General features: G+C 32.7%; 2 protein-coding genes across 4 annotated transcripts; one reads left to right on the top strand and one right to left on the bottom strand.

Moving 5' to 3' along the window:
- Window positions 1–2,971: 2,971 nt before the first annotated feature.
- On the bottom strand, window positions 2,972–7,152 carry LOC145330607 (uncharacterized). 3 transcript variants are annotated; one of them, XM_080175255.1, is made up of 8 exons: window positions 7,023–7,105; window positions 6,662–6,730; window positions 5,934–6,116; window positions 5,565–5,686; window positions 4,857–5,117; window positions 4,372–4,478; window positions 3,692–3,810; window positions 2,972–3,113 (listed from the first exon to the last, which is right to left on the bottom strand). In XM_080175255.1, the coding sequence occupies exons 3-8, from the start codon at window positions 6,111–6,113 to the stop codon at window positions 3,099–3,101; spliced, it is 804 nt and encodes a 267-aa protein (XP_080031381.1). In that variant the 5' UTR covers window positions 6,114–6,116; window positions 6,662–6,730; window positions 7,023–7,105; the 3' UTR covers window positions 2,972–3,098. The 3 variants fall into 3 exon arrangements, with proteins under 3 accessions (XP_080031381.1, XP_080031379.1, XP_080031380.1); XM_080175253.1 differs by lacking the exon at window positions 2,972–3,113 and having other exon boundaries at window positions 3,581–3,810; window positions 7,023–7,106; XM_080175254.1 differs by lacking the exons at window positions 2,972–3,113; window positions 6,662–6,730 and having other exon boundaries at window positions 3,581–3,810; window positions 7,023–7,152.
- A 4,653-nt stretch (window positions 7,153–11,805) lies between these two features.
- On the top strand, window positions 11,806–27,236 carry LOC145330804 (uncharacterized). The gene is made up of 16 exons (XM_080175469.1): window positions 11,806–12,119; window positions 15,529–15,682; window positions 16,982–17,096; window positions 17,351–18,481; window positions 18,647–18,759; window positions 19,066–19,195; window positions 19,366–19,500; window positions 19,724–19,833; window positions 20,193–20,355; window positions 21,009–21,059; window positions 21,128–21,203; window positions 21,879–21,965; window positions 24,520–24,618; window positions 25,009–25,092; window positions 25,480–25,577; window positions 26,122–27,236. The coding sequence occupies exons 1-16, from the start codon at window positions 12,009–12,011 to the stop codon at window positions 26,174–26,176; spliced, it is 2,712 nt and encodes a 903-aa protein (XP_080031595.1). The 5' UTR covers window positions 11,806–12,008; the 3' UTR covers window positions 26,177–27,236.
- The last annotated feature ends 313 nt before the right edge of the window (window positions 27,237–27,549 follow it).

Genomic DNA, 27,549 nt, shown 5'->3' with positions numbered 1-27,549 from the left:
CAAACCAAATATACCAAGGAGAGATAACATAGGGGGAAATATAAAAATGGGGTAATATAAAAGGAAAATATTTTTATAGTTACAAACGTACATATAATACACCAAAATTATAGAGTAGACTCTCTACTATAACTAAAACTATTTTAACACTGCCGCGCTAATTATGAACATTATGTCCCTTTGTTTTTTTATAATAAAGATATTTTTAGCCGCCATGTGCATCTTTTTGTTTCTATTTTGATGGGTCAACAGCTTTGTTTTCCATTAAAGTTCACACTTTCTCTGTAATTATTGTCTGCCCGTCAAACAGTCTATGCTCGTTTGACCGTCCGTTTGTTTGTTCCTGTACAGTTTGTCTGTATTGGAGGATATCACTAACCGCTGAAGCAATATGTTTCTACTTTAAACTGCAGGTTCTAGGAAGGTTTACGACTATTTTGAGGGGGTTGGGGTATCCTGAGAGAAATAACATCATTGAAAAAAAGTTATCACCAAACAATTTTTTTACTTTAAAAAAACTGGGGTTTCCTCAAGTTCCCTTTTAGGCTTCTACCGTCAATTACCTCGTACGGGGGGGATTGCAGTCAATGACCTTATCGACTTGATGTACTGTCCAGGTCCTGGTCCAGCAATCCATGAGAACTAAGGATGACTGTTACGCACCCTTCTCTGTCCAAACACCCAAGGATATTAGGTTAAGTAACATCCAACAGACAACCAACTCTCTGTGATGCACGACCTTTGTCTGAGAAGTCCCAACTTTGCATGGTAACGAGTTGCGCCTGTTTTGGGCCAAGGCATTCCCCCTACTTTAACTATTTATGTCGCGCATCGGACAGTAGGAACCATTTTTAACGTCTTTAGTTATGACGCTGTGTTGGTCCGAGATTCGAACCTATCACCTTCCCGACGACGAGCGGATGCGCTACGTGTTGAGCCACGCTCGCGTGTATAGGTATCTAGGGGCGATGTCGCTAGTAATAATTAAAACTAAACATGTGATTAAAACTTCGCATAATTGAATTTTGTCTTTCTTGTTATGTTGTATGCGTGCAAAAGTAAAAGGCGTAGTTTCTTTAACAAAGAACGTATAGGCAACAAGTACAATCATTATTTCGAGCATTTTCTGTAGCGCAGCTAATCTGCAAATTGGATAGGTTAGTCTAAGTGTTACTCATTTAAATTATTTTAATCTAAGCAATGTATGTATGTAAAGCTTATTATAAAATTCACACACGTTAGTTTGTAGTATGTCACTGTCAGTAAAATTATTTTGTAGTATGTCACTGTCAGTAAAATTCGTAATTTGTGTTTGATTTTGTTTGTATACAAAATTTAATTCCTTTAATTCCTGGACGTAGCCTATATCCGTTCGTCATTGGATAGGTGATTGGTTCGAATCTCTGCCCTAATCGCGTCATGGCTAGAGATGTTAATAGTAAGAGAAGAGCAAATTTTACTTCTCAATTTTAACCAATTCAATTATATAGAAAAACTATTGATTTTGCTAAAGAGAAGCTGCAAGTAGCAAAACAAAAGTATTTTCACCTTTTGTCGATATATATATATATATGAGGCCACCGTACATTTGAGGTTCGTAGAAACTCACATAGAGGTATGACTCTTTTTATCAGTAGGGAGGTAGAATAGTTATTTCTCGCATCGTATTATAAACAGCATATATAATGCCTTCGGCACCTCGGGGCTACAAAAAAATGGTTTTAATCTTATAATTGTACATTTTTATATTCGTAGAAATCTGGATATAATACGATGCTAGACATAGTTTTTTCGTATGGATGAGAACCGGTTCCTATCCACCGGATTCGAATGAATGCGAGAAAATAATTTCTTTACCAGTAACGTGCAGAGGGTTTTTTCAGAGGTGTGTGCAAATTACAACTGAATATTTTGAGAGTCTCCTTACGAATTTTGAGATCCCCCTTAAACCAAAATCTATGGGAGTGTATTATAGAAAACAAGAGGGGCGTTTTTTGTGTTAAAGGGGTTGAATATGCTCTCATAAGGAAGGGGGACAGAGTGATCAAAAATCAGCCATGTGACGTCATAAAAATGGGGGATTATCTATCTCTTATTTAGGTTTTTTCCCCACTGCTCCTATCATCTCCCTTTTTTTATGACGTCACGTGGCTGATTTTTGAGTCACTTTGCCCCACTACCTCATAAGTCTCAAAATAATAATAATGAACATATATTTTAATTTGAATTTCACAGTAATACATATTACACGTAAGATTATTGACTTGTATTTAAAGGTACAAGAAACATTGTCAGCCGCTTTACCATATATATATACATACTTACGTAAAAAGGAATGCTATGCAATGCTTGTCGGTTAATTAGAACAAAATCCTAGTTCATTCAAAGAATTACATAACAAAATAGCGCAACACAAAATGCGGATTGTCTGCCTATTTGTGTATGTCCCTTATTATTTAATAAACGCCCAGGTTCTGATTAATACCATAAAAACACCTAGTTTTTACCACTTTTATGGTAAAATTTTACCAGCCTATACGATTTAAAAGGTGGTAAAATTTTACCGTAACCGTGGTAAAAACACTTTTTGTGGTATTTTCTCACGCTTTTTACCAGCGATTTTTACCACAATTATCGGTAAAATTTTACCAGATTTCCGGTAAAATATTACCATTTTAGGACGCAAATTTATACCAGATTTTGACCAATTTTTACCACTTTTTTGGTAAAATCTTACCGCAAATTTCTGTAAGATTTTACCGAAAAAGTGGTAAAACTGTTCAACACCTGGTAATATTTTTGCCCTAAATTGGTAAAATTTTACCGGAAATAGGGTAAATATGGTAAAAATTGACCAAAAATTGTGGTAAAAACGGGTGGTAAAAATCACGAGAAAGTGGTAAAAAACGACTGACCTTAATTATAGAAAAACATCGCTTGTACATAAATCGCAAAAATAAAAAAAAAATTGTTTTCATTTTTATCTTTATTGATTGAAACAACACTTAAACATATTTTTCTTGATTCTACTGCTCTGGCCGAAAACTGTTGGCGCAACCTCCTGGATTTGCTGGGCACCGGCCCCATTCGACCTCGTATCACTGATATTCAACCTGGAATAAAATTGCTCATTAGTTAATTAGATAATTACAGGGATATAAAGGGATAAGACAATGGCTGATAAATTGATGTTCATCTCTAATGATGATACACATCGTTACCCCTTCTGTAGATTACAATAAGTGATTGAAATGTTAGGACACTCAACTTAATGAACCAACCAATAAAAAATCAATAAAAGTACCCAAGGTTGTTAGGCCAAAGAATAAGAAAATGTTATTTGAAAACTTTGGGGGCTAGTGTAATTTACAGCCCAATGTCCCATCCCTCCCTACTAAATATCTAATCTATAATACAAAGTAGAACGATGTCTGTCCGTCCGTCCGTCCCAAAGATAAAGCCTATACTCGCTGTTTACGCAAATGTGTCAGAACTTCCCCCCCCCCCCTTACTCTCACACCTAAATTTTTTCTTTTGAAAGCAAAAATAAAAGTGTGTAGGTTTGACTCCCCCTCTCCCCCCTCATTCATTTCCTACAGGCATCTTGACACGTGGCAAAAAAAATCAGCAAACTTATCTAACTAAACATCTTTGAAAACGCAGAACGAGAAAAAATAAAGGGAAAGCTTACCTGGAAAACATAAGCAGTAACAACATCCGTGGCTAACAAGAACAGGCTGGGGCCATAGTACTCGGCATTACTGATTATATGCTTCACGTGGCGTATGGAGTCGTGGAACGCGGGGTCCTAAGTTATGGAGGATTAAATGAAGGAAGGAAGTGGACTGTTTATTACACTAGTCCCCAAAGCTTTATTTTCTTCTTCGTTGCTTTAACAACTCTAGGGACTTTTATTGAATTTTGAATGGTTGATTAATCAAGTTAAGTGTCTAAAGCTTTCAACAACTAATTATACTCCACAGAAGAGGTAATTTTGTGTATCATCATTGCTGATGTACATCAATTTATCCGCCATTGTCTTGTCCCTTTAGATCCCTGTCCCAAACAAGTACTAATATTAGATAAATTTAGACCTAAACCCCAGGCAGGGAGGGTAAAATATGGTGTAAATATCATAATGGTATCCAAAGTTTCAGAAACAAGTTTACTTATTCGTCAACTCAAAAACTTTGAGTACCTAATTTTTATTAGGTAAATCTTGATTTAATTTCAATACTTCGTCTTTTGTCCTATCCCATAAGAACCATGTTTCCCGTTGTGTCTACAGAAACGTAAATTATTTTAGTACAATCTTTTTTTAAACTTAAACAATATTTTACTTCGTCTTAAATCATTTAATAACCCATTCCTGAATAGCCTTGGTCCCTGGTCCACGTCTACCCGGGGAGGGTGGAGGTCCCCTGCGTCCTGGAGAATAGTCACCTGGTGGCCCTTTGGATGGGGGTGGTGACATGTACCTTGAATATTCAGATTAGTTTATAATAAGTAAATGTTATGTCGTTATCTATTAAAAATAACATATATCATCAAAATTCTAAAAAATACCTATTAAAAATCAAATTAGGTAAAAAAAACTAGGTACTTTATGTCATTATTGAGAGGAGACAATGAACTGTTAATTTCATCAGTCCCAAAAGTTTTATTATAACGTTTTCTTATTCATTGGCTTAGGTAACTACTTTGGGGAGTTAATTAAATTTTGATTTATTGTTTCAATAAGTTGAGTGTTCAAACGTTTTTTAACCACTAATTTTATGTATCATCGATGTTGATGTTCATCAGTTTATCGGCCATTGACTTATCCCTTTACATCCCTGATATAAATTTGATTTTACCTTGGGGGTGGCCGACCTCTTGGTTCAGGTGAGTAATCCCTGGGTGGTGGGCCCCTACCGGGAGGTCCCCTCCTGGGTGACGGGGAATATTCTCTGTGGTGGGGGGGAGGAGGTCCGCGGGGGGGTCCTCGTGGCGACATATCCCTCATTGGCGGTGGGGGGCCTCTGTAACGTTGTTGTGGAGGGGAGTAGTCGCCCCTGGGGTGTGCCTCCCTTGTGAAGTAATGTGAGGGGGGTCCGTAGCCATCTCTCCTCTCATACCTAAAAAAATAAAAATAATTTACTTAAAAAGTTAAAATTCATTAAAAAAAAGGTTTTTAAAATTTTTTGATTGGTAGAAAAGGGAAGAACTAATAAAAAAGAGCATATCTAGGTAGGAAAGTTATTGTAATTTTAGAAAATCTTTAATAAAGCAATAAAAGAGATGGTAGGCATTTAAAGTTAGCAAATTTGGAAATTACACTAATATATTTTGTTTATATACTAAATTGTTTAAAGTAAAAAGGTTCTTTGTCTTTAGCTTAAGATTTCGATAACTACTAAACCGATTGAGTTCTCCTTTATAGGTAGGAAAGCTTCTCATATGACACGGAATGGTTTTAGACTATATTTCTGTCCCCTATCTATCCTTTTTAATACAGAGCCCCTAAATGCTAGGGCCGCAGCCGCTAGCAATATCTAAACTAATCTTAAAATTTAAAATTTTACCTTGGTGGAGGGGATCTACCACCCCCTCTGCCACCACGTCCTCTGAAACCACCCCTGTCCCCTCCACGGCCTCTGCCTCTAAAGCCACCCTTATCACCTCCCCTTCCTCTAGAGCCACCTCTGTTATTTTTAAATGTTTTCATTTTGAAAAAAAAAATTCGATGATTTTTAGTAAGTATTTTGGAAGATTAATTTTAAATTTTTTTATCTTAGGTACTGCTGTTTTATTAGCGCAGCAACTTTATAACAAAACTGTACGTCAGTCCATGGCGAAATTACAAAAAATGCATTGCTTTTAAACGTTACATTTAATAAATAAGCCTACCTAAAGATTTTCTAACTTTTACTTTTTAAAACAAAAACTTTCCTAGAGTAATGTGGGGGGCTGCGTCTTTCATACCTATCCCCGCCCCCACCCCGGCCTCTACCTCTGTAAGAACTGCGCCCCCTATCACCTCCGCGTCCTCTATCACCGCCTCCACGTCCCCTGCCTCGTCCCCGGGATATTTCCACTCTCAGCCGTTCACCGGCATATAATGTACCGTTCATTTCCTTAAAAAATAAAGTGAAGTGAAAATAACTTCAAGACCTGAAGTTTGTTTAATAACAATAAGGTAAAAATAAATCAAAACAATTCCCTATAACTTAAAAATACCTCCTACCCTTGTGGAATATTCTAAACCCTTCTTGATCTCCCTAAACCTAACTAAAAGCAGTAGTGAAAGTTTCAAACAAAAAATGATAAATAGAGGATTATTTGGGTCCTCATGAAAACGATAATTTATTCCGTATCTAACCTCTATTAATGGGAGTTAAAAGTTTCTTATCGTATTGTGTACAACACTCAGCGATTTTCCGCGGAGAGTAAAAATAAAAGGGTTCCAGTTTTGTTGGCTCTAGGGTCAGACCAAGAAAATTAATTAGGCCAGGAATTAATTCTGTTATCTATATTTCGTATAAAATCATCTTCAATTCGATTCGATATGTATGTTGCTTTTCTGTGTGGCTCAGAACCGGCTCTAATCTAACGTAAATTAATCGGATTTGGAGCCAAAGTGTAAGAAGATTGGGTACCCAAAGTATCAAAAGAATGGTACCTGAACTGCTTTGTCAGCTCCGTCGGGATGATTAAAAGTTATAAAACCATAACCTTCACCAATAAATACCTACAAAAATACTTTTATCAACGTCGAAGTTATTAAACATTAAATTTTTGGCATTATAATGAAATGTTATTGAATTTAAAAATAGTAATATCAATAAAACTAGGTACAGAGACCACATACATTTATTAGAATGGTGTCAGCTTTCAAGTAATGAAAAGGTGAAGGCAAGCCTTGACTTTTAAGGGGGTGGCAACACCCAGCCATTTTGTTGTAAAGAAACCAAAATATTGTTTGTATTATTATACAGATCTACAAAGATAAATATAAGCTGCGAAACTTTTCTGTAACTTACTTCTTCAACTGCCCCCTATGTTTCAAATGCTGATCTGAGGTCTTGTTTCTTTACAATCTAAATAAAAGAATTTGTTATAATCAAAAACTATAGGTATGAAACTAAAAAAATACGACAAAAGTAGAAACCTTATACTTTTTAGCTAGACCAAAATAATCAGTAGGTAACAAGTTTGAAATAGATAGGACAATTCCTACATGCTTGAATTAATGATAATAGCTATGAGTTTCGTCCATACAGACCGGCCATCCAACACTAATTATAGAAAAGCTTCGCGTTTACAAAAAACATAATTCCCTTCCACAAAATAACAATGATAACGTTTATGAGAGTAAAGCTCTCAAATAAGACAGTGGGACAAACGGAATTTTGTTGGTAAAACTTTAAGGATTTAAAGGGATAAGGCAATCCCCGATAAATTGATCCACATCACCAATGATTATTAACAAAATTACATCTTTATAATTATAAATTTTTTTTCAATTTTTTTCAATTTTGTACCCCCCCCCCCCCGACTACCGACGAACAACTATTTTAGGTTAGGTTAGGTTTTAGGCTAGGGAGCCGAGCGCTGCGGCTAGGCAGGCAAGTGGGCCGAGCGCTGCGGCTAGGCAGGCAAGGGGGCAGAGCGCTGCGGCTAGGCAGGCTAGGGAGCCGAGCGCTGCGGCCAGAGTTCATAGTTCGCTGTGGGGGGGGGGGGGGGGTACTCAAATTTTCAATATTGAAAAAAAAATTTCTAAGAGGATAATACCAAAAAATCAATTTAATGGACATTTTATATAATACGGAAAATTTCTTCCTTTCCCTGTACCTTATAAAAATCGTCGGAAAAAGCCGTTTTTTAAGCAAACAAAAGCGCGTTTTGCTCTATCTGTGAGATATTATGAATAAGATAATGTTAAGATTTGATATTAAGATGAGAAAAATTTACGTTCACAGTCCCTTTAAAGACACAATACCTGTAATAATAATGTACAAACTTTTCAACCAATAATACCCTGGCCTTTCTAATTATAAGCCTAGGCAGAGCCATGCTGGTGATGCTAGCTCAAGCGTGGACCGTGGTTTATGTAGAACTGTACTTCTGAAGCCAATACCCAATTACAGGGTTACGAAAGTTTAAATTGATGTTTTTTTTTTAATGTTAATATTAAATGTAATATAGTTTTGTAATGACATATAAAATATATATTCGATAGAATATAAAAAAATATAGTGCATTCAATATTAAAAAAAAATATTTAAATATATATATAGTTGTTAACCATATATGAATCTATTTCCGGCCGGGTTCTTAAAAGATATTGCCGCGTTTTTTCGACATTTTTTACGCTATGAATAACAAGCGCGACATTCGCAAAATCTAAAAGAGTATACAATGATTTATTTAATTATTTCGCTTTTGATGGTACGGCCTTCATAGAAAAAAAAAGATTATCTTCAATCCATTTTTGCTGCATATTAATTAATGCATCTTTTTAGAGCTGTGTTAGACATTAGAAAAATTGCTAAAAAAATAATTTAAAATTCAGTATTTTTATGTTATATACTCTGTTTGAAATTCTATCGTCAACGTTCAATCAATCAATGTCTAAAAAACGCCGAAAAAATGTGGCATTCATCTTTTAAAAACCCATCTCGGTGGTATTTCCGGTTGGCAAAGACAACATAAATATAGAAATCATGAAACATTGTTGTTCCACAATTTTGCCACATTTTTAAACATCTTGCTTAAAAAAAATCTTCCAAACAAATTGTAAATTCTACAAATTTAAATATTTAGAGAAAATTGAGTAGTAATTTACTTCTTGATTCAAAATATTTGATTAAATTGAATCAAAACTAATAATTATTTTTGGCACTCTATATTCAAATAATCATAAGCTTATCAATAGTGCGCATGCGCGCACAGAGGTGCCATAAATTTCAAAACTTAAAAATATAAGTTTTGTAGCGAAATTACTCTATAATTCGAAATCTCTGTCTTTATTTTAGAAACATTCAGGGGAATATACGAAAGCTTATATTTATATTAAAGATGAAAAATCGATAAATTCAAATGCACACGGCACATCTGCGTAAACACACACACCTGGATTTTTTTTCTTTTAATTTTAATTCGTATGAAGCTAGCTCAAATAAGTAAATATTAAATTTGATATATTTTTGACGATGCGGGAGGATGTTTTAAAAGAAATGATGAAATAATTTTCAAGGTTTTAAAAAAAAGTTAGCTTCTTTTATGCGAAAAAATTCAATAAAAAGTAAAAATTTTTACCAAAAAGTTGGTCAAATTTTACCAAGTTTTTTTTTTGTCAAAGTCCAAAAATCTGGACTTAGCCTAAAAATTTACCTTGTCAATTTTTACCAAAAAGTTGGTCAAATTTTACCAAGTGTTTTTTTTTGTCAAAGTCCAAAAATCTGGACTTAGCCTAAAAATTTACCTTGTCAATTTTTACCAAAAAGTTGGTCAAATTTTACCAAGTTCATTTTTTTTGTCAGAGTCCAAAAATCTGGACTTAGCCTAAACAAATACCTTGTCAAATTTTACCAACTTTTTGGTAAAAATTGACCAAATTGCGTTTTTTTGTCTAAGTCCGAAAATTCGGACTTAACCTGAAAAATAGAGTTGTAAAATTGACCACATTTTTGGTAAAACTTCCAAATGTGGTAAAATTTAAAAAAAAAAAAAAAAATTTAAAATTTAGGCTTCATTGTATAGAAGTCATTATTTTAAAGTACTACAACTGATTATGAAGAGCTGTTTTTAATTTAAAACACAAAAAACGGGGTTTTTTGTTTCGTCAAATTTTACAAAAAAAATGGTAAAATTTTACTAATTTTTTGGCTAAAATTTTTGCTGGTAAAATTTACCACGAAACTGGTAAATTTTACCAGGTTGACCAGCTTTACCACTTTTCTGGTAAAAGAATTTTTTTTGTGGTATTTCGTAGAACCTGGGCGGCTGCAGACTTCATTGTTTTCTATTTTTAAAAGCGAAGCTTTTCTATAATTAGGGTCGGTCCGTACGTCCGTCCGTCCGAGATAGTTAGCTTTTATTCGTTAATTTAGGCATGTTAGAATTGTCCTATCGATTTCAAACTTTGCATTGTGATTCCTGTAGTAGTTAGGTACGATTTAGAAAGCGTAGCAACTCTATAATCGTTACCAGAATGTCCGTACGTCCATTTTAAACATGTTGTTTTTTTTACTTTTTTAATAACAATTTTGGATCATGGAAAGAAAACGAAGTTGCCGGTTTCATCGTATATTCACAGTAGCTTTTAAAGGGTTATTTTAGGTTAGGTTAGGTTAAGTAAATGTTAATGATTGCCCCGCAGGGTTAGAAAATATGCCCCGCAGGGCTAGAGCCCCCCGCAGGGGCTAGAAATAGGAGAAAGGCTACTGTGAAAAAACGACGAAACCGGAAACTTCGTTTTCTTTCCATGATCCACAATTTTTTATGTGATAAAATCATCCGATTGATCTGATTTTTTTATTACTGATTCCTATTACTATAAGGTACAATATTATGAGCGAAGCATCTCTATAATCAAGTATTAAAAATTTCAGTATGTCCTTAAACAGAATTCTGTATTTAAGAAGTTTTGCAACAAATTTACGTATAATTTTGTCAAACCTTATATTTTCATATTTTGTATATTCAGTTCTGACACTCAACAAAAGTTAATGTTCGTCTGTCATATCGTTTCAGAGCTTCGCTTTTATGGATGTTGTCATCCTTGTTTACTATACAATGAGAAAATAAGCTAGGCTTTGCTTTATAAAAGAGTATATTACTTATCAAAACGTATTCTATTTTAATGTCGTTTAAAGTATTTTTAGCTCTTTTTTCGTATTTAGAACACTTTTTATTACATTTATGATACTTGTACATCATACAACGTAAAATATGATATTTATTTTGATTAAAGGAAAATTGATTTAGGACAAACAGATTACTGATATTTTGCTTTAGAATTTATGACAAAATTGAAGTGTTTTTACCCTTACTGCTGTTTATACCTTTCAAATCATTAGGATGTGGGGCTTTTAAAAAAATACTTTTGATTTATTTTGAAACAATAATTACAGATTTTAGATGGATTGAAATAATGTAAAATTTAATTAATGGCGCATTTGTTTATGATTTGTTTTTTTGTATTTCAAATTTTTAGCGAAATAATAATTTTTCAACATATCATAGATGCCTATACAAGCTACCTGTTTCTTTACCTATAGCCTAAAGTATTTTTTTAAAAGCTACGTTGGCAAACGGCCAGCTCGAACTCACACTCACACACACACGAACATAACCTCATCTACATAATATATATTTATTAAAGTGTGCATTAACTTTCGCACATTTTCAAACAACCAGAACCGCAATACTAATGCAATATTTAAAATCTGCATATTTATCTTTTTCAATATTAATAATTCCAATTTTTCCAAAGTGTCTTTTAGCAATTATAAAACACCGTGTGAATGTGATTATTACATTAACAAGAAGTAAAACGTTTCAGGGAGGAGGGGGAATTGGGCTTTTTGTTACACTTGTCTCCAAAGTTTTACAATAACGTTTCATTATTCGTTGGCTCAACAACTTTGGACACTTCCATTGAATTTTGTTTTGGTTGGTTCATTAAGTTGAGTGTACAAACAGTTTTACAACTAATTGTAATCTACAGAAGGGAAACTATTGACATTGTCTTATCCCTTTAGATCCTTGATAAAGTTTAGAAAAAAGCTTTCTAACAGCGCATTTGCTTACACTTAGTAATAATCAGAAAGCTTAACAGTGATAAACACGAAGAAAACTTAAATTTTACCTAAAAATATAAATTTTATAGATTTTTTCTTCCAACTATGGGAACTTAAAAACATTTTGAAAGTGTGAAAAAAAGACATAATAGAACCCAAAAAAGTAATATATAAATCTTTATTTCCTTTTCCCCTTGTCAATTGTCGCTTGAAATCTCTAAAATGTCTGAAAATGACGGCGTTGAGTTGTTAAATTTATTCGAGAGCTTAGAGATAAAAAATAAGAATCAAGAAGTGTTTTTTGTCAACAAGCTTAAAGAATTTATTTCACAGGTTTGGTTTTGTTTTAAGGATCTAAAGGGATAAGGCAATGGCCCTCAAATTGATGAACATCCCAAATAATGATACAAACAATTACTCCTTATATATTAACAAAAAGTGGTTGATGAATTAACTATTTAAAATTCGATAAAAGTCCTCAAAGTTGTTGAGCTAACGCACAAGAAAACGTTATTATAAATCTTTGGGGACTACTAAAATAAATAGTCCAATGTCACCTCCCTCCCTTTCCTAGTTTTATTCTCATTTTAGTAGCACAGCTACTCTACAAGTTTTAGGATAAGTCAAACAACCAGAAATGATTTCTAAGAAGAACATATAGGTCAATCTAAACATTCTTCGGACAAACAACGTTCCTAATAATGTCTTTTAATGACTCATTACGTGTTCACAATCCTGCACATAAATCTGAATGTACAGAAAACATTTTTCATTCACAATTAAAAAAATCGTTGAAAAACGTTTTAGATTTAGAAATAGTTTAATTAGTAATTGTTTGTAAGGAAGTATGTATTAGAAAAGACGGTGCTTGCATACAAAGTACCTTGTTAAGCAAAAATAAATTCGCTTTAAAAAATTGGATATTAAGGGAAGGGGATAGTTTTTTCGTTTATTTGTTTATTACTTTAGGTCATCAGGTAAGGTTAGGTTATTATTTGGTTAGGGCACCGAAGGTATAGGCCCCATAGGATTAGGGCCACCCCCCCCCCGCAGTATTTAGGCATGGTTTAAAATACCCCCAACCCCTTATTTTCAATCTATTTCAAATATTATTAAATGTGGGGTTATCAGTGCTCAATAGGATCTTCGTGTAAAAGCACCGAATAAGTTTTAAAAAATTAAAATTGCAAAATTGTGGCATAATCGTTATAAATATAGATTTTACCTATTTGCACCAAGGATAATTCTGTTCATAGTTTTGGTATAGAAAAAAATTATTATTTTAAGTAAAATGAGAACATAATCTTTTATATAAAGTAGTGTATAGTTTTTTTTGTCTGTAACTAAGGATTAGGATAACTACCGTTTGAGTCCTACATTTAAGGGAAGCTTTACATATGTCCCATAATGTTTTTTGGCTATTTAACTTTTATTTTTAAGTCCCAGAGTGGTTTTAGACTATTTTCTGTCCCTTCCTACCATTACAGAGCTTTAGATGCTAGGGGCGCATCCGCTAGTACATAAATAATATATATTAGAAAAATGTTTACCTTGCATTGTTTTCTAATGAACTTTGCTTTGGAAATGTAAGCATCTTTGAGTTAGTAAGTAAAAAAGTATTTATCAATTTGTTCTGAACTCACTTTCACGTACGGACTGACTGACGGACGGACGGACATATACCAAATTTAAAAGTCGCTACGATGTTCTAAATTTGACTCAAATTAATCATAATCTAACGAAATGTGTTACAGTGTTACTGGGGGGAATCGAAAATATCTTGCATACAATTTTTTTTATTAAAATAAAATTATTAAGATTCCTTTTATTAGGCTATAGCCTATATTGCCATAGTACAGATATTTAAGAAATACAAAAAACGTATTTCAAACTGTTACTTCCTCGAAGAAGATGCGAAAAAAATAGCACTAAATTGTTTTGACAATAACGTCGCGTTTTAGGAGGAAGATAGGGTTGTAAATTTATTCAACTTCCAATGTCCTTTCCCTGCCCTTAAACATTTAGGAAAATTACGCCGCGTTTCTTATTGATGAATCATTTTACTGGGGCTTTCCAATTAGTAGTACTGATCATTTGGGAATCAGGAAACGGAGGGACTAGTGTATATTACACTAGTGTCTAAAGTTTTATAACAATGTTTTCTTATATGCTAGTTTTAAAAAATTAGGGACTTTTATTAGATTTGATTGGTTGCATTATTAAGATGAGTGTCCAAACGTTTTACTGTAATGTACAGAAGGGGTAATTTTGTTTATCATCATTGGGGATTTACATCAATTTATCGGCCATTGTCTTATCCCTTTAGATCCTTGAATACTCACATATGATCACCAGGGAATGGAGGATAGGGCATCTGAAAATTGTATCAAAACCCTAAATTTGTCGCTTCTAATTAAAGTTTTATATAAATTAACAGATATAAAAGAGTTAGTTTTAAAAAATCCCAGTCGTCAGTCTAAAATAGCAGCCTGGTAAATTGCATATTAAGGGGCTGAAGCTAAAACCGGTGATTAAAGGAAATTGCTTAAAATGCTGATCTAAATTTTGCAAATGATATTTAGAGCAGAAAGTCAATATTAATTCTTTTTAAGCGTAGCTGCTCAAAAACAGATTGAGTCTCTTTTAGCAAGGGTTATGAATATGAACTTTTCATTGAATAAGTAGATTCGAATCGTTAAAATACTGATAAAATGCCGCCATGATATAATCAATGTAACTATGCATATTTATTTTTCAAACTTGAATAATGAATAATTTATGATATGGATGAAATTAAAATAATTTTGTATATTATCAACCTTGTAGTTAAAAATATTCTGCAGTTGCATCTCATTTTTTTGTGTTCTTTAGATAATTCTTGAAAGATGTGCATATGCTTTTAAGTAGTGAGAATCGATATATTATTACTTGGATGTTGCACCAGATTTTCATTTACTTTTAACATCCAACTAAACTCAAGACTGAAGAAGGTGCAATGTCCACCGAAATATATTTCAATAAAAAATAACTAAGAAGTATCAAAGACTTTTTCACTCAGTGAATTTATCATAAAAAAGTAATACTCTAAGATGGCTAAACTAACGATCCATCCCCTTTACCCATCCTCTCACCTGCTATTGGATGAACGAACTGACCAATAAAAGAGGTCCATAAATTGACGACAATGGTTCCATATGAACAACATTTTCTTAACTGAAAACTAATTTTCTAATTAGTAATGCTTACATAATCTAAATTATTTCCTAACATTTAAGGAAAAAACATAAAATTTAATTAAAAGTATTTCTTCTTTTATGTATTAGAAAATAGCCGTAAAATGAAATGGTGGGTAACATACCTATTTTCTTTTGTAGCGTATCTACTCAATATTTTGATTAAATGTATGTCTGTGTATCCCTTATGGACAATGATAGTTTTTAACCAACCAATCAAAATTCAATAAAAGTAGCAAAATTCTTAGAGTAAAGTAATGTGGTTATTAAACTTTGGGTACCAGTGTAATTTATAGTCCAATATTCCCTCCCACTCAGGCTATTATAAACTTATTACAAATAGAAGTGGAGACTAATAAACCCTAAATTTAGATGAACTTTGAACCAATACAAGCGTACAAGCACCACATAAATATTCTAAAAGTCCCAGTCGCTAAAATGCATGAAAATCGGACAAAAACAGTTTCGCTTCTCTGCAATGAAATATATTATCCTTGTTATTTGTTCAGCACAATGACCTGCAGGAGAAGACAGTCGGATTGGAGCTCTTCATTGAGAATAAGCTGCGCGCCAAGAATGGGCCTGTAGAATCTGTCACAACTACATCAAATATTGGCCAAGATAATCAACCCAAGCCTATCATTGTTGATAACCAATTTTCAGGTAAATTTTAAAATTATTGTCCTTGCTATAAATTTAAGGAGCATAAAGTATACATAATATGGGTGTGTTTAATAAAATCTAAAAAAAAGTTATTTGTTATTCAACTATCAGAGGGGCCTACATAGTGTTTTAATCGAAAGCGTGCAGAAAGGCGTAGGTGAAGGGGTAGAAACACCTCCTTGACAGGGAATCTACACATATACACCAACCTTTAAGTGGAATTTTTTTAATATCTCCATCCTGGCAGGCACAGGATGCCAGCAAACCCGTCAGGGTAATCAAGGTAGAGAGCAAAAATATTTTTGACTTAAACAAAGCATTTTATGTTACCAGGGTACTAAAATATCCTAAAGTAGTATATCCTAATATGAAATATAGGTGTTCTAGTCAATTTCAGATTACAGGTATGATCCTGCAGATCCTGATCCTCCAGGTCTCCAGAAATTTTAATAAGGCTCCTGTGATCAAAACTTTTATAACACGTCAACATGACATAATCTAAATGAATATTAAAAATTAAAGTTGACATTTCCTGATTATGGTAAATGTCATAGACCTGCAAGACAAAAGAACCGACTAACATAATAACAAGATTATATAATTGTTTGTAACTAATAAAGACACAAAGAAACTACTTCTAAGGCAACAAACAAACAATCAGAATAAATTGTTGAGTAGCTATGGCCTACTTTAACACAAAGGCGAGCTTTTTACTCAATTTTTCTGCGGGAAATTCCAGGAGAAGGAATTTTTCACATTTGTATTACAGCAGCATAGCATAAGAAATTGTTGTGATATATTAGATTAGTTAAACTCAAGGAGGGAGGGGACAGCGGATTGTTTATTACACTAGTTCCCAAAGTTTAATCATAATGTTTTCTTATTCTTTGTCGAAATAACAAATAATTGAGATCTACTACGTTCATAGGCCATACTGTAGCATAAACAATAAAAAAAACATTCCTTTCTAAAGATATTCATTTGAAAATCTGGCACATTTCTTATTCTTATTATTTATAGTACTGTAAAAATTTCGTTTTAATTTAGAATTTTTTGTACATTCTTTTTGTACGCAGCATTTGTGGGTTGCGTGATAGATTTTTTTTTATCAATATAGCTACTTTATAACTTACTTTGGCCTCTCGTTAACTGCCCGTTTGTTCAGCTATGGCTATTGGGATTGAAATTTCATGTCTACTATGTAATAACAATGCAACTAAGTCCATTGTTTTGTTTGAATGAATTAAATTTTACTGTTGTGTTTTATGGACTAAGTTTAACTGTATTTTTTTTTTGTAGAAATTGAAGATTCTAATAGTATTGGTTATTTACGTCACCAGTTACAAGAACTAGAGCTAAACAAATCTCAACAACTCAAAGAAAGAGATAATAGAGTTGCTACCCTAGAAACCAGGTATTATAATTATATCAGAGATAGATAATAAAATGAATCAATTTTACATTATAAAAGAACAAACAACTTTACTTAAAATAACCTTTCTAATTATTATGGAATGGTTGTTTTCAGCCTTTTGATGATGCCTGTGAAAATTATTTTAAATATAAGATCTAAAAATCATGCACATGATATTCAAACCAGCAAATATACTAACTTTAGATTACAATTAAAAAAAAGACATTTTCAATAAACTATTTCTGTAATTATAGAGTGAAAGAGTTATGGCGCCTGGCAGAGAAGCACAAGAAGCAGCTGGAGAACCAGGTGGAGCTATCAGCCACCCTCCAGACAGAGCTACAGGCCAGCTACAAGGAGAACGAGAGTCTCGCCAGAGAGATGGAGATGCTCAACCTTATGTTTGCAGAACTGGAGGAGAATATTGTGAATCAGGAGAGTAGCCTCACCACTGATATTGATCTCAAAGCTCTCGAAGGACTGGATGCAAGTGTTAATGTTAGCAATGGCCGGGTTACTTCTGATAATGATGAACTATTCAGAACAGAGGGCAGTCATAAGGTTATTAGTATTAGCAAAACCTTTATTAAGCTTAAGACACTTATTCTTGAGAAGAAAAGTCTTGAGGGTCAACTTTCCAAGATGAAGAATGTTTATAAGCATCTCTGTTCCCAGGTAAACATTCATGAGGAAAAGCTTTGCAACATTACAGATGAGCTGAACAGCACCTGGTTTTATGTTTCAAAAATCAAGGAGCAGCATAAAAAACTGCACAGTTCAGAGCAGATCCTACGCGCAGAGCTGGCTGAAAAGCGTCAGCTACTGACCAAGCTGCGAACAGAACTTGAAGAGTCAAGACAGTCAATGAATGAGGTAAAGCTGAAAACAGCAGAATCAGAACGACAGTGGATTGCACTGAAGGCTGATTTTGCCCAACAGAAAAAGATGCTCTTTGAGGATGAGGACTCTGAAAAGAGCAAAGAAAACAGTATTGTTGATTGTGATATTCCTGACGAGGAACTTGAAAACATGGAAATACCTGATCCTTTTGGTGATGATGAGCCCAATGTTCTTGTTGTTGATCCTCTAGAACCATTGGTAGTTGATCATCTAGGTGTTGCTTCCAATATGTTACCCATAGCAGCTATCTCCCCTGTTGCCCCAATAACTCCATCTGTGGTATTCCTACCCTCTGCAAGCTTTTTGGCCAATGTACCCTCTCAACTGCAACCTCCCATATTCTTTGACAGATCTGGTGAGGAATCGGATGAGAAAAAGAAAGAAAGTGATGATAAATCCCAACCTGAGGAAGTTGATGAGAATATCACAAACCTGATCACTCGACTTATGTCAAGCACTGCTCGTGGTGCCTTCTTGGCAAACAGGTATAGTACAAATTTACTATCAAAGATTTAAGTCTCCAGAAGATTATTGATGACTTAGCATCCATTTGTACAACTAAATTCAATGTAAATTAAGACAGTTTGAAAAACATAAAAAATTCTAAGATCTTTGAAACTAGAACCTGATCAAGATTCCTAAAATTGCAGGTTATCAGATATCCACAAGCGTATAGCTGCTGGAGAACCACTGATCACCAACTCGGAGGAAGAAGAGGATGAAGAAGGAGAGGAGGATGATGAAACAGCTACTGAAGTTGAAGGTAAATATTACTTTGAAAATCACTAAACCTACCTGATTAAAATAATTTCCATTTATAACTTTAGCAACCTTATTTATAAGTATAACAGTAAAGAAATGAAATGATTGACTTGAATTTACCTTTTTGATAGAATGATTGGTTACTATTAAAAAATGTTGATGCTCATTCAAATTTTAAAAGAAATAAAAGATTCTGTCTCTGTCTTTTCTTTTGTCAACAAAAGCAATATAATTCTTAAAAATCTTTATATAAATAAATTTAGAATTTTAATTTTACAGCACATATGAACTTGTGTAACTGTTTCAGGAGATGATCTATCTGAAAATCCAATTGCAACAGAGACAGACTCTGATGAAATTGAAGAGATTGAATTACCTGATCTTAATAATGATGACAATGATGTTGATGCTGAACCAGGACCATCAACTTCTGCCAGGTTATTATAATTCAAACAGCCAATGATCTACAGTCATTTTCTTTTGTAAGCAAATCTAATTTTTAGTAAGAATCAAGCTGATTATTTTCCTAAAATTATAACAAAATGTCAAAAATTTTAGGTTCTTAAAAATAGCATCAAGAGTGTTTATTTCATGTGTATAATTCTAGGCCTTTGCTTGCAACCCAAATCTCTCTGGAATCAATCCATTCTGATCACACTGAAGTGAACAGTGATCATGCAAGTGAAGATATCCCAGTGGAGGAGATTATTGAAGCTGTGGAAAATAATGATACAGGAATCAAGTCAAATCATATTGATAATGAAGCAAAGTTTTGAACAATATACAAATATATAAAAATAAAATTATTTGAAATACAAAAAAATGAAATAGTTTCATTTTCCAAATAAGTTTACGCAGGGGTATATATTATTTATGTGTTTTTTACTTATACCAATGACTTTTTAGCTTTGAAATTAATCGTAAGTTATGAATTAGACATGGATTTTTTATTTATTAATTGTTTGACTTGACATTATTACAGCAAGAATAGAGCCTCTGTTGGCCTTGTATCAGCAACAGTACATGATGCAGGAGTCTAGTGATTCTGCTGCTAGCCCTTCTGATATGTCTGAAGGTAAATATATGTCTATCTATCCAACATTCTATCTATATATATATGTCTATCCATCTGTCTATCCATTTATCTATCTTTCTTAAATCTATTTATCTTTCTATCTATTTACTGTCTATTCTACTGCTAGCCCTGTTGATATGTCTGAGGTTAATATCTTTCTAATTGTCCATCTTCTGTATGGGCTGGTGTACATGATCCAGAAATATAGTTATTTTGGTGGAAGTCCATTTGATATGCCTGAAGGTCATTCTACTCTTATTCCCTTGGCCTTGGATATCTGTCTATATTCTGGTTACTATGAAAAGTTGCATATATCCTGCAATTAGTAATTTTAAGAAAATGGAAATGATTGATTTTAGGCAATGATTATTCCTCTGCAGATGACCATGAATCCTATGAGATTCCTCCGCCACCCCCACCCCCACCATATTCTCTGGCCCCACCAGTCCCCACCATGTCAGTGAGGCCAATGTACAACAGTCATCTGTCTGATGAGGACAGTGATGATAGCTACACTGAGAGGTAGTATAACAATGGATATAACATACATGGAGAAAGCCCAATCTGTCCCGATTTTGTATCACTTTGAAAAATGCGATTCCAGTTACGTCATAAACGTTTCGGGAAAGAAAAAGGGAAGGGGGGAAGAAAATCTCTTCAAAAGAGATGGGAAAAAAGGGAAGCGATTTTCTTCCCGTTTCCCTTTTTATATGACGTCACAGGAATCGCACTTTTCAAAAGTGATACAAAATCGGGACAGATTGGGCTTTCTCACATACATGGATTTTTTGACAGATGAAAATATTTGTCGTCAATTTAGGTGGCTGATATGGACGACATCTATTGGTTAGTTCGTTCACTCAGTTGTACGGGAGGGGACAGGGTATAGGCTGTGGAGGTGGGGTATCATTATTTTAGCCAGCTGGGTGTATATGAAAATCTGGTACAACTTCTAAGTAATTACGTATCGATTATTACAATATTAATTTACTATACAGAAAAGTAATAGAGAGTTTGTTTGTGTTAATAAAGATTATTGGAACAGATGAATCATTAGATAAAAATTGTCAAATGCTTTCTTCAAATCATGAAAATGGCTTTTGTATGTATGTGTAGTCATTTAACAAAAGAAAGACAAAAAATTTTAAAATTTCATTATTTGTAAATTGTCTTAGGAGAAGAACAAGAAGCACACAGAGTCCAGAATCTTCAACAGCTGTTACCAGGTAAATCATAGCTCAAAAAATTGTTATCGAGGGTCGAACAGACATGCCCTTATTAAAGAATATTTTAGGTTCTTGATCAAGCACCTGCCCAAACAGTTATCCAAGCTGAGAAATGAAAAATCTGAACTCGAAGACAAAATCAGGAATGAAACAATTGCTTTTAATCCTATATGACAAATAATATGATGTTTGTCTGTCAGAAACAAAGACATCAGAAACTGCAGGAACAATAGCTTACTTTTGATCTTTTTCTTGGTTTACATACATGATCAAATACTTTTTCAATGTTGAAATAAAAAGGTTGTTTTTTTCTGATTAACATAAATTTTATTTAGAATTGCAAATTATATAACTAAACTTTAAATTTCAATTAACAAAACACATAAATGTATTTTCTATTGAAAAGAGTAATGAAATAATAATATAAATTTACTTTAAGTACACTTATCAGTGCACATTATTTAAACTAGAAGGAAAACAAACATAAAAGCAAAGCTCTAAAATCAGATGGCAGGACAACCAAATACTTGTCGAGTGTCAGAACTTAGTAAGAAGAATATAAATTTATGGGCCTTCAGGGGGGTTGGGGGGAGGGGGAATACGGCCCCACCCAATTTCAATTATAGATTAAAAGCAAAAAAATTCGGCACCCTTGTACAAAGAGAAGCCTAGTAAGAAATACAGTGGTGCCACAATATTTTTAAATATTTATGATGCATTTATATTTCTTGAGAGGTTGGTGGTACCCTTTCTCAAAATAGTTATAAAGAATTGTCCAATTTGCAACAAAATTTAGATTGTTTGATTAAAAAAACTAGGGATCTCGAGTTTGCTCAGAGTGATCAACAAAATATAATGCTGGAATTGGAGAGAAGGCTTAAAGAATCAGAAAAATTATCAAAGCAGGTATAAAGTATGATTTTTTTAAAGAGTCTAAAAATATTGGTTAAAATAAGTTAGGTTTTTATTCAAAAACCCCAAGGAGAGAAGTAATATTGGACCATAAACTATCAGGTCCCCAAAGTTTTATAAACACAACCCCTATTCATTAGTTAGTACGTTCCTCCAGTGTTATATTAGACAGCTTGAAGATCCATTTTAGATTCGAGTGCGATTTCCAAGTACGAGTATATAACAATTCTTATACAGATTCTTATTATATTATAAACATTAACATATTTATTTGGGCATAAAAATTAAACATAGTCATATCATCAAAAAAATCTAAAATCTAAAAATATAATCTAAATTACTATAACAAACAACCTAAATCCTAATCAGTTCTACCCGGGTAACCATGAGTAGATCACTATGGATCTGTCTATATTGCCCAAAATATATTAAACTGATATCTAAGTTCAGTTAAAATTCAAAAAGACAAAAATTTCCTAAATAGTAAACAATAATCATTAATAACAAATTTTTTTTAACTTCTGATTATAACATTTTGTTTTTATCATGTATAATTCAAGCCTGACCTTTATCCAATGTTGTAAAAAGTTGGGAATTTTTATACCAAGGATTAAGGATATTTTATGTGTCAAGAAATTTTAAGGGCTGCCAGCGGCTTAACAGCTTTACTGTAAAAGTTAAAAATTAATGATGCTCATAACTGCAGTGCTATTGAAAAGAATGCATAAATTCGGTCTTTTGCGTGTATATGTGTGCACTATGCTTTCTTAACGTAATTACTGAGTGGCAGAAAGACATACACATTTAAGCATGTAGAATAGCTACGCTGATAAACAAGGATGAATATTGTGAACTCTAGCACAGTCAGACAAACATATATTTAGTACTTCTAAACAACAATACTATTGAAAAAGGAGCGAATGTTAAACAAAATTTCCAATAGTATCCTTTGAATTCCTGAAGATATAAAAGTAAATTTGTTTACAGCTTATGTTTATAAATTTTTCGAGCAAACAAGATTTTATTAGTTTGGAAGCTGCTCTACAATTAACCCGCGACTATGGCATAAAAAAGAAGCGCATTATATCCTTATCTAAAAACTTAAAGCCCAAAGTTAAAGATAAAAACGTTTAAAATAGTTCCTACTGCTACTATGTGGGAGGCGACATTAATGTTGGTATAGGGGGAATGCATTTGCACAAAACAAGCAAGCACCTCATTACCTTGCACTATTAGGACTTTTAAAGAAAGGTCGTGCAATCAATCAAAGAGTTGGTTGCCTGTATGTCATTTGGCTTGGAATGGGCAATGTAGTCCTTGTTATAAGATATTTATGAGGGTATTAGGAATCTAACCCAAGCTGTTAGGCTTAGTTTAGATAATGTTAAATAAACAATTGAATAATTTATTGTTCTTAATTTTTTTTTACTTTATAATTTTTGCCTTAAACTTATTAAACTTATTTAAAACTGTGAATATTCATCTAAATTAGCAAATCAAATATTTATAAAAATCTAAATACTTTATGGCTACACTGCTGCATATTTCTACTGTTGCTAAAGTAATATTTGGCAGCTGGTTAAACATTTTAGCAGCCTGTGGCTTATAATGAATTTAGCGGCTAACCGCCAGATCTCCCAGATGCACTCTAAATATAAAGCAAATTCTTTATTTTATTAAATTGTAAAGTATAATATATTTTTAGTTATTTTGTTTTATTTTTATTATTTATCTATACTACAAAGTAGCTTGATGTCTGTCCGTCCGACTGAAGCTTAAGATCTCGGTAACCACTGAACCAATTGGATTATACTCTTCAGGGAATATACCACTAGAGGGTAGGGGCGAATCCGCTAGTGTTTATTTAAAGTATAGGTATCTTTAATTCATAAAGAAATGTTTTATTTTTATATTTTCTTTTGTAAAATCAAATATAACATTTCAACTTGACCCCCTGTAAATATTTTTATTTTGGCACCTTATTCACACTATAGAGCCTTTTTAACGATTACTGTAATACCTACAGTTTATTGTTTATTTCTTTAAATATTTTGTAATTTTCTTGTTTCTGCGAAGTTATGGACATGCTCATTCTTGATAATACAAATAATATTAATGAATAAGATAATAGCTTGAATGATGAAAAACAAATTTGCCCTGTAGATTGAATAATGATTGAAAAGTCTAAAATTACTGACAATCAAAATTCAATAAAGTACTAGAAGTTATTGAGCCAACAAATAAGTTTACGTGATTATAAATCCTTGGGTAATAGTGTAATTTACAGTTTACCCTTTTATTATTGTTGGTTAAAGTAAAGGAATATAGAAAACATGAGTTGTATGTAACTCCACCCATGGGGTGGGGACCCTGTGCAGACTTTCAATTGGGTCTTTGAATATCAGCTAATAGCATGGGAAATATAAACACAGTCAAGTCGCTACTAAAGAGCAGAAATAATTTTCAAGCAGACGATAAAGATCCCCACCACTTGAACTAAGTAATTGTCTGGTTTATACAGCTATACTTATAAATTTATTGTTTTTAGTTGAGTGTACAAAGTGGGCCTCCCCTGTGCCAAGCCTTCAGTATAATTGTAAGAACAGACAACAAGAAACTTATTTGGAATATTACAAATAATAACGAGGTATGTGTCAATGAATATTTAAGTTTAGGCTGGCATTGGACGCCCAAGCTTTTAATTTTTAGGCGGGTAAAATAAGGCGTTTCAATGAATTAAGAAGAAAAAAATCAATTTTGTCTCATGCCTTTTTTGATCATGAGTAAGGTCCTTGCAAAAAGCTACATTCGAATTTTTGTTTTTTTTTATCAAAAGTACCTTTTATGTTATGTTAGGTAATGTTGTATTGGCCCCTCAGGCATAGGCATCGCAGTGTTAGATAGCCCCACATAGGTTAGGTATGGGGTAACAAAACCCTAAATAATATTTTTCAAAAAGGGGAGAAGATCATTACTCTATAGGCACTATCTAATTCACTAATCTATAATTGTGAACCTGTATCTCTGTATTTTGTAGGTACCTCCAGCTATTTGGACAACCTACCAACCCCTGGGAGATGACGAGGGACATCCAGAGGTTCTTCCCAGCCATGTTACTAAGGTATACAACAGTAAAGAAATAGATCTATACCCCTTGATGGCATGACAGATACAATAATTATATCTAGCATTATCATAAAGAACTTTTTATTGCTGTTTTATTCATATATGACTGAAAAAATAATAATTTGCCATATTGTATCAAAACATATACACGTTCTAACCAATGATATGGCAAGAAGGTTCTTACTCGGTGTTCATATTAGACCAATTTACTAATTAGTTATCTAGATCTTTAATATTAAATAGTTGACATATTTGATATTTGTTAGTTCATGAGTCTTTTGTACTTAAAGTTTTAAAGTTATTTTTAATAAATGTTAAAATACAAAATAAAAATAAACCTTCGCTTCTTTATTATAAATTATTGTTCTTGTTTAATTCTCAGGTGACAACCCATGACTGTACTGCTCTGATCACAACATTGGAAACCTTCTGTGCCTACTCGGGGTTATATACCCTACATACTGAGGGCAGAAATACAGGGTAAGAGAGTAATTTTAGTTGGGTTAGGTTATGATAAGCCCTGCAGGGTTACTGTACAGCCATGATCACAATATTAGAAACCTTCTGTGCTTACTCAGGGCTATATAGTTATACCATACATACTTAGGTTAGATATACAGGGTGGGAGAGTATTTTAATTAGGTTAGGTTATGATAAGCCCTGCAGGGTTACTGTACAGCCCTAATCACAATATTAGAAACCTTCTGTGCTTACTCAGGCCTATATAGTTATACCCTACATACTGAGGGCAGAAGTACAGGACAAGAGAGAAATTTTAGTTAGGTTAGATTATACAGCCCAAATCATTAAATTAGAAATCTTCTTAGCAGGGTATTGCCATAATCACTGAATATAAAATGTAAAAAAGGATAATCGGGTAAGATTTGGTTTCTGTTTGATTACATTTGATTAAATTTCTATAAAAAAATAGGGTTTAAAAGCTGTATACATCTACAAAATAGGTATGCATGTCTACTAAATACATGACATAAAACGAAACCTTTTGATTTTATGTTTTTTTTAGAAAAGTTACAGTGAAGTTAGATATGATAGAGCATATTCTTATTGAAGACCATTAAAACAAGATTATTGCTTATAATCGAGAGAGAAAATATCCATAGAAGTTAAGCTCAAGTAATCAGACACCAGAATTAACATTAATATATGTATAGTTTTGATAATTGAAGAAAGATATGTTGTATCATGTGTAAAAAGAACAACTTTATCATAGAAACATTGTGTTAAAAATGTTTAAAAAAGAAAGTATAGCTATTTGTTAAGAATACAAACGTAGAAACGCTTTGCTTTTTAAAAAATTATTGATAATTTCTTAATTAAATTAATCTTAAGTTATTATTCTTAACCTTGTTCTTAAATTATTGTCAAATAAAGTATTATTTTTTTATTCTTTTGTGTTCTCATAAAAAAAAAGTTATTATAAATTCAAAATAATTCAAAATTTTAAATTTTAGATCTTAAATTAATTGTTAATATAATATTTAAAACACTTTTCAAACCTAGAAATGTTTTTTATCACAAATACCCTGAAAAAAATTTAAACAATTATTTCATTAAATTAACATTTAAATAATTTTTATTTTTAATACATACAATTAAATCATTTAATATAATAAGTCAATCATTTTATAATTCTGATTTCTATAATAAATTCTGATTTACTAATTTTCAATTTAAAAATTTTCAAATTATGAAACAAGGATGATAGCATAAATAAAAGCGAAACTCAATAAATTAGGTAATATGTATTATTGTGTCTACTCTTTATAGATATCAAACCTTGTAGATTAAATAATCTTCTTACAAAGTTTTGATTTAGTAAGACTATTCAACAAGCCTATATATGTACGCCCCACAGACACACATACCTACCTTAGATGTTGAAAAGCCTTTTTATTGTACTTATGTTCATTTCTCATTAATGTAAATAGCTTTGATATATAAATTTATAATCATTAAATTTTAGAGTTTTTTCTTATTAGTATGTATGGAATTAATTATTTGTGTGTTGTAATGATGTTTAAAAACATATTAATTTATACAAGTTTTAAATGTAATTCATGTTTAAACTTAAATAAATATGAAGTTCTTATGAACTTCAATAAATTGATAACACTTCAAGTTTTGTTTGTTGAAAGTACAACTCAAAGTGCCTGTTTAACACTGATAACCACCCCTCCCTAGTTTTAGGTAGTTTTTCATATACCTGACCCATGTTGGGGTCATATCGGAGAGTTATATCAGTGCTGAACAAGGTACTTTAGCCTTCAGACAACCAACTCTAATATTGCACGTGCTTTGTCCGGATGCCTTAACTTAGCTGGATTGGACCTGTTTTGGGCCAAGAAATTACCCCTCCTCCAACTATTTAACGTCGAACACTTCTCATAGCAGCAATAGGAATTATTTGTATGTCTTTAGTTATGACGTGGTT

Source organism: Acartia tonsa, chromosome 10 (genome assembly GCF_053477335.1).
Source record: "Acartia tonsa isolate MP-2025a chromosome 10, ASM5347733v1, whole genome shotgun sequence".
Classification (NCBI taxonomy): domain Eukaryota; kingdom Metazoa; phylum Arthropoda; class Copepoda; order Calanoida; family Acartiidae; genus Acartia; species Acartia tonsa.
The sequence above is the reverse complement of the archived record's forward strand: the minus strand, read 5'-3'. Positions and strand labels throughout refer to the sequence as shown.

Excerpts from the sequence above, each read along its gene's own strand:
- LOC145330607 (XM_080175254.1), bottom strand. The coding sequence starts at position 6,113 with ATGAACGGTACATTATATGCCGGTGAACGGCTGAGAGTGGAAATATCC. Across the intron at positions 5,118-5,564 it reads GGTAGATCCCCTCCACCAAG|GTATGAGAGGAGAGATGGCT; the intron begins GTAAAATTTTAA and ends TTATTTTTTTAG. Across the intron at positions 4,479-4,856 it reads AGAGGTCGGCCACCCCCAAG|GTACATGTCACCACCCCCAT; the intron begins GTAAAATCAAAT and ends TGAATATTCAAG.
- LOC145330804 (XM_080175469.1), top strand. The coding sequence starts at position 12,009 with ATGTCTGAAAATGACGGCGTTGAGTTGTTAAATTTATTCGAGAGCTTA. Across the intron at positions 15,683-16,981 it reads TGTTGATAACCAATTTTCAG|AAATTGAAGATTCTAATAGT; the intron begins GTAAATTTTAAA and ends TTTTTTTTGTAG. Across the intron at positions 25,578-26,121 it reads ACTGAGGGCAGAAATACAGG|AAAAGTTACAGTGAAGTTAG; the intron begins GTAAGAGAGTAA and ends TGTTTTTTTTAG.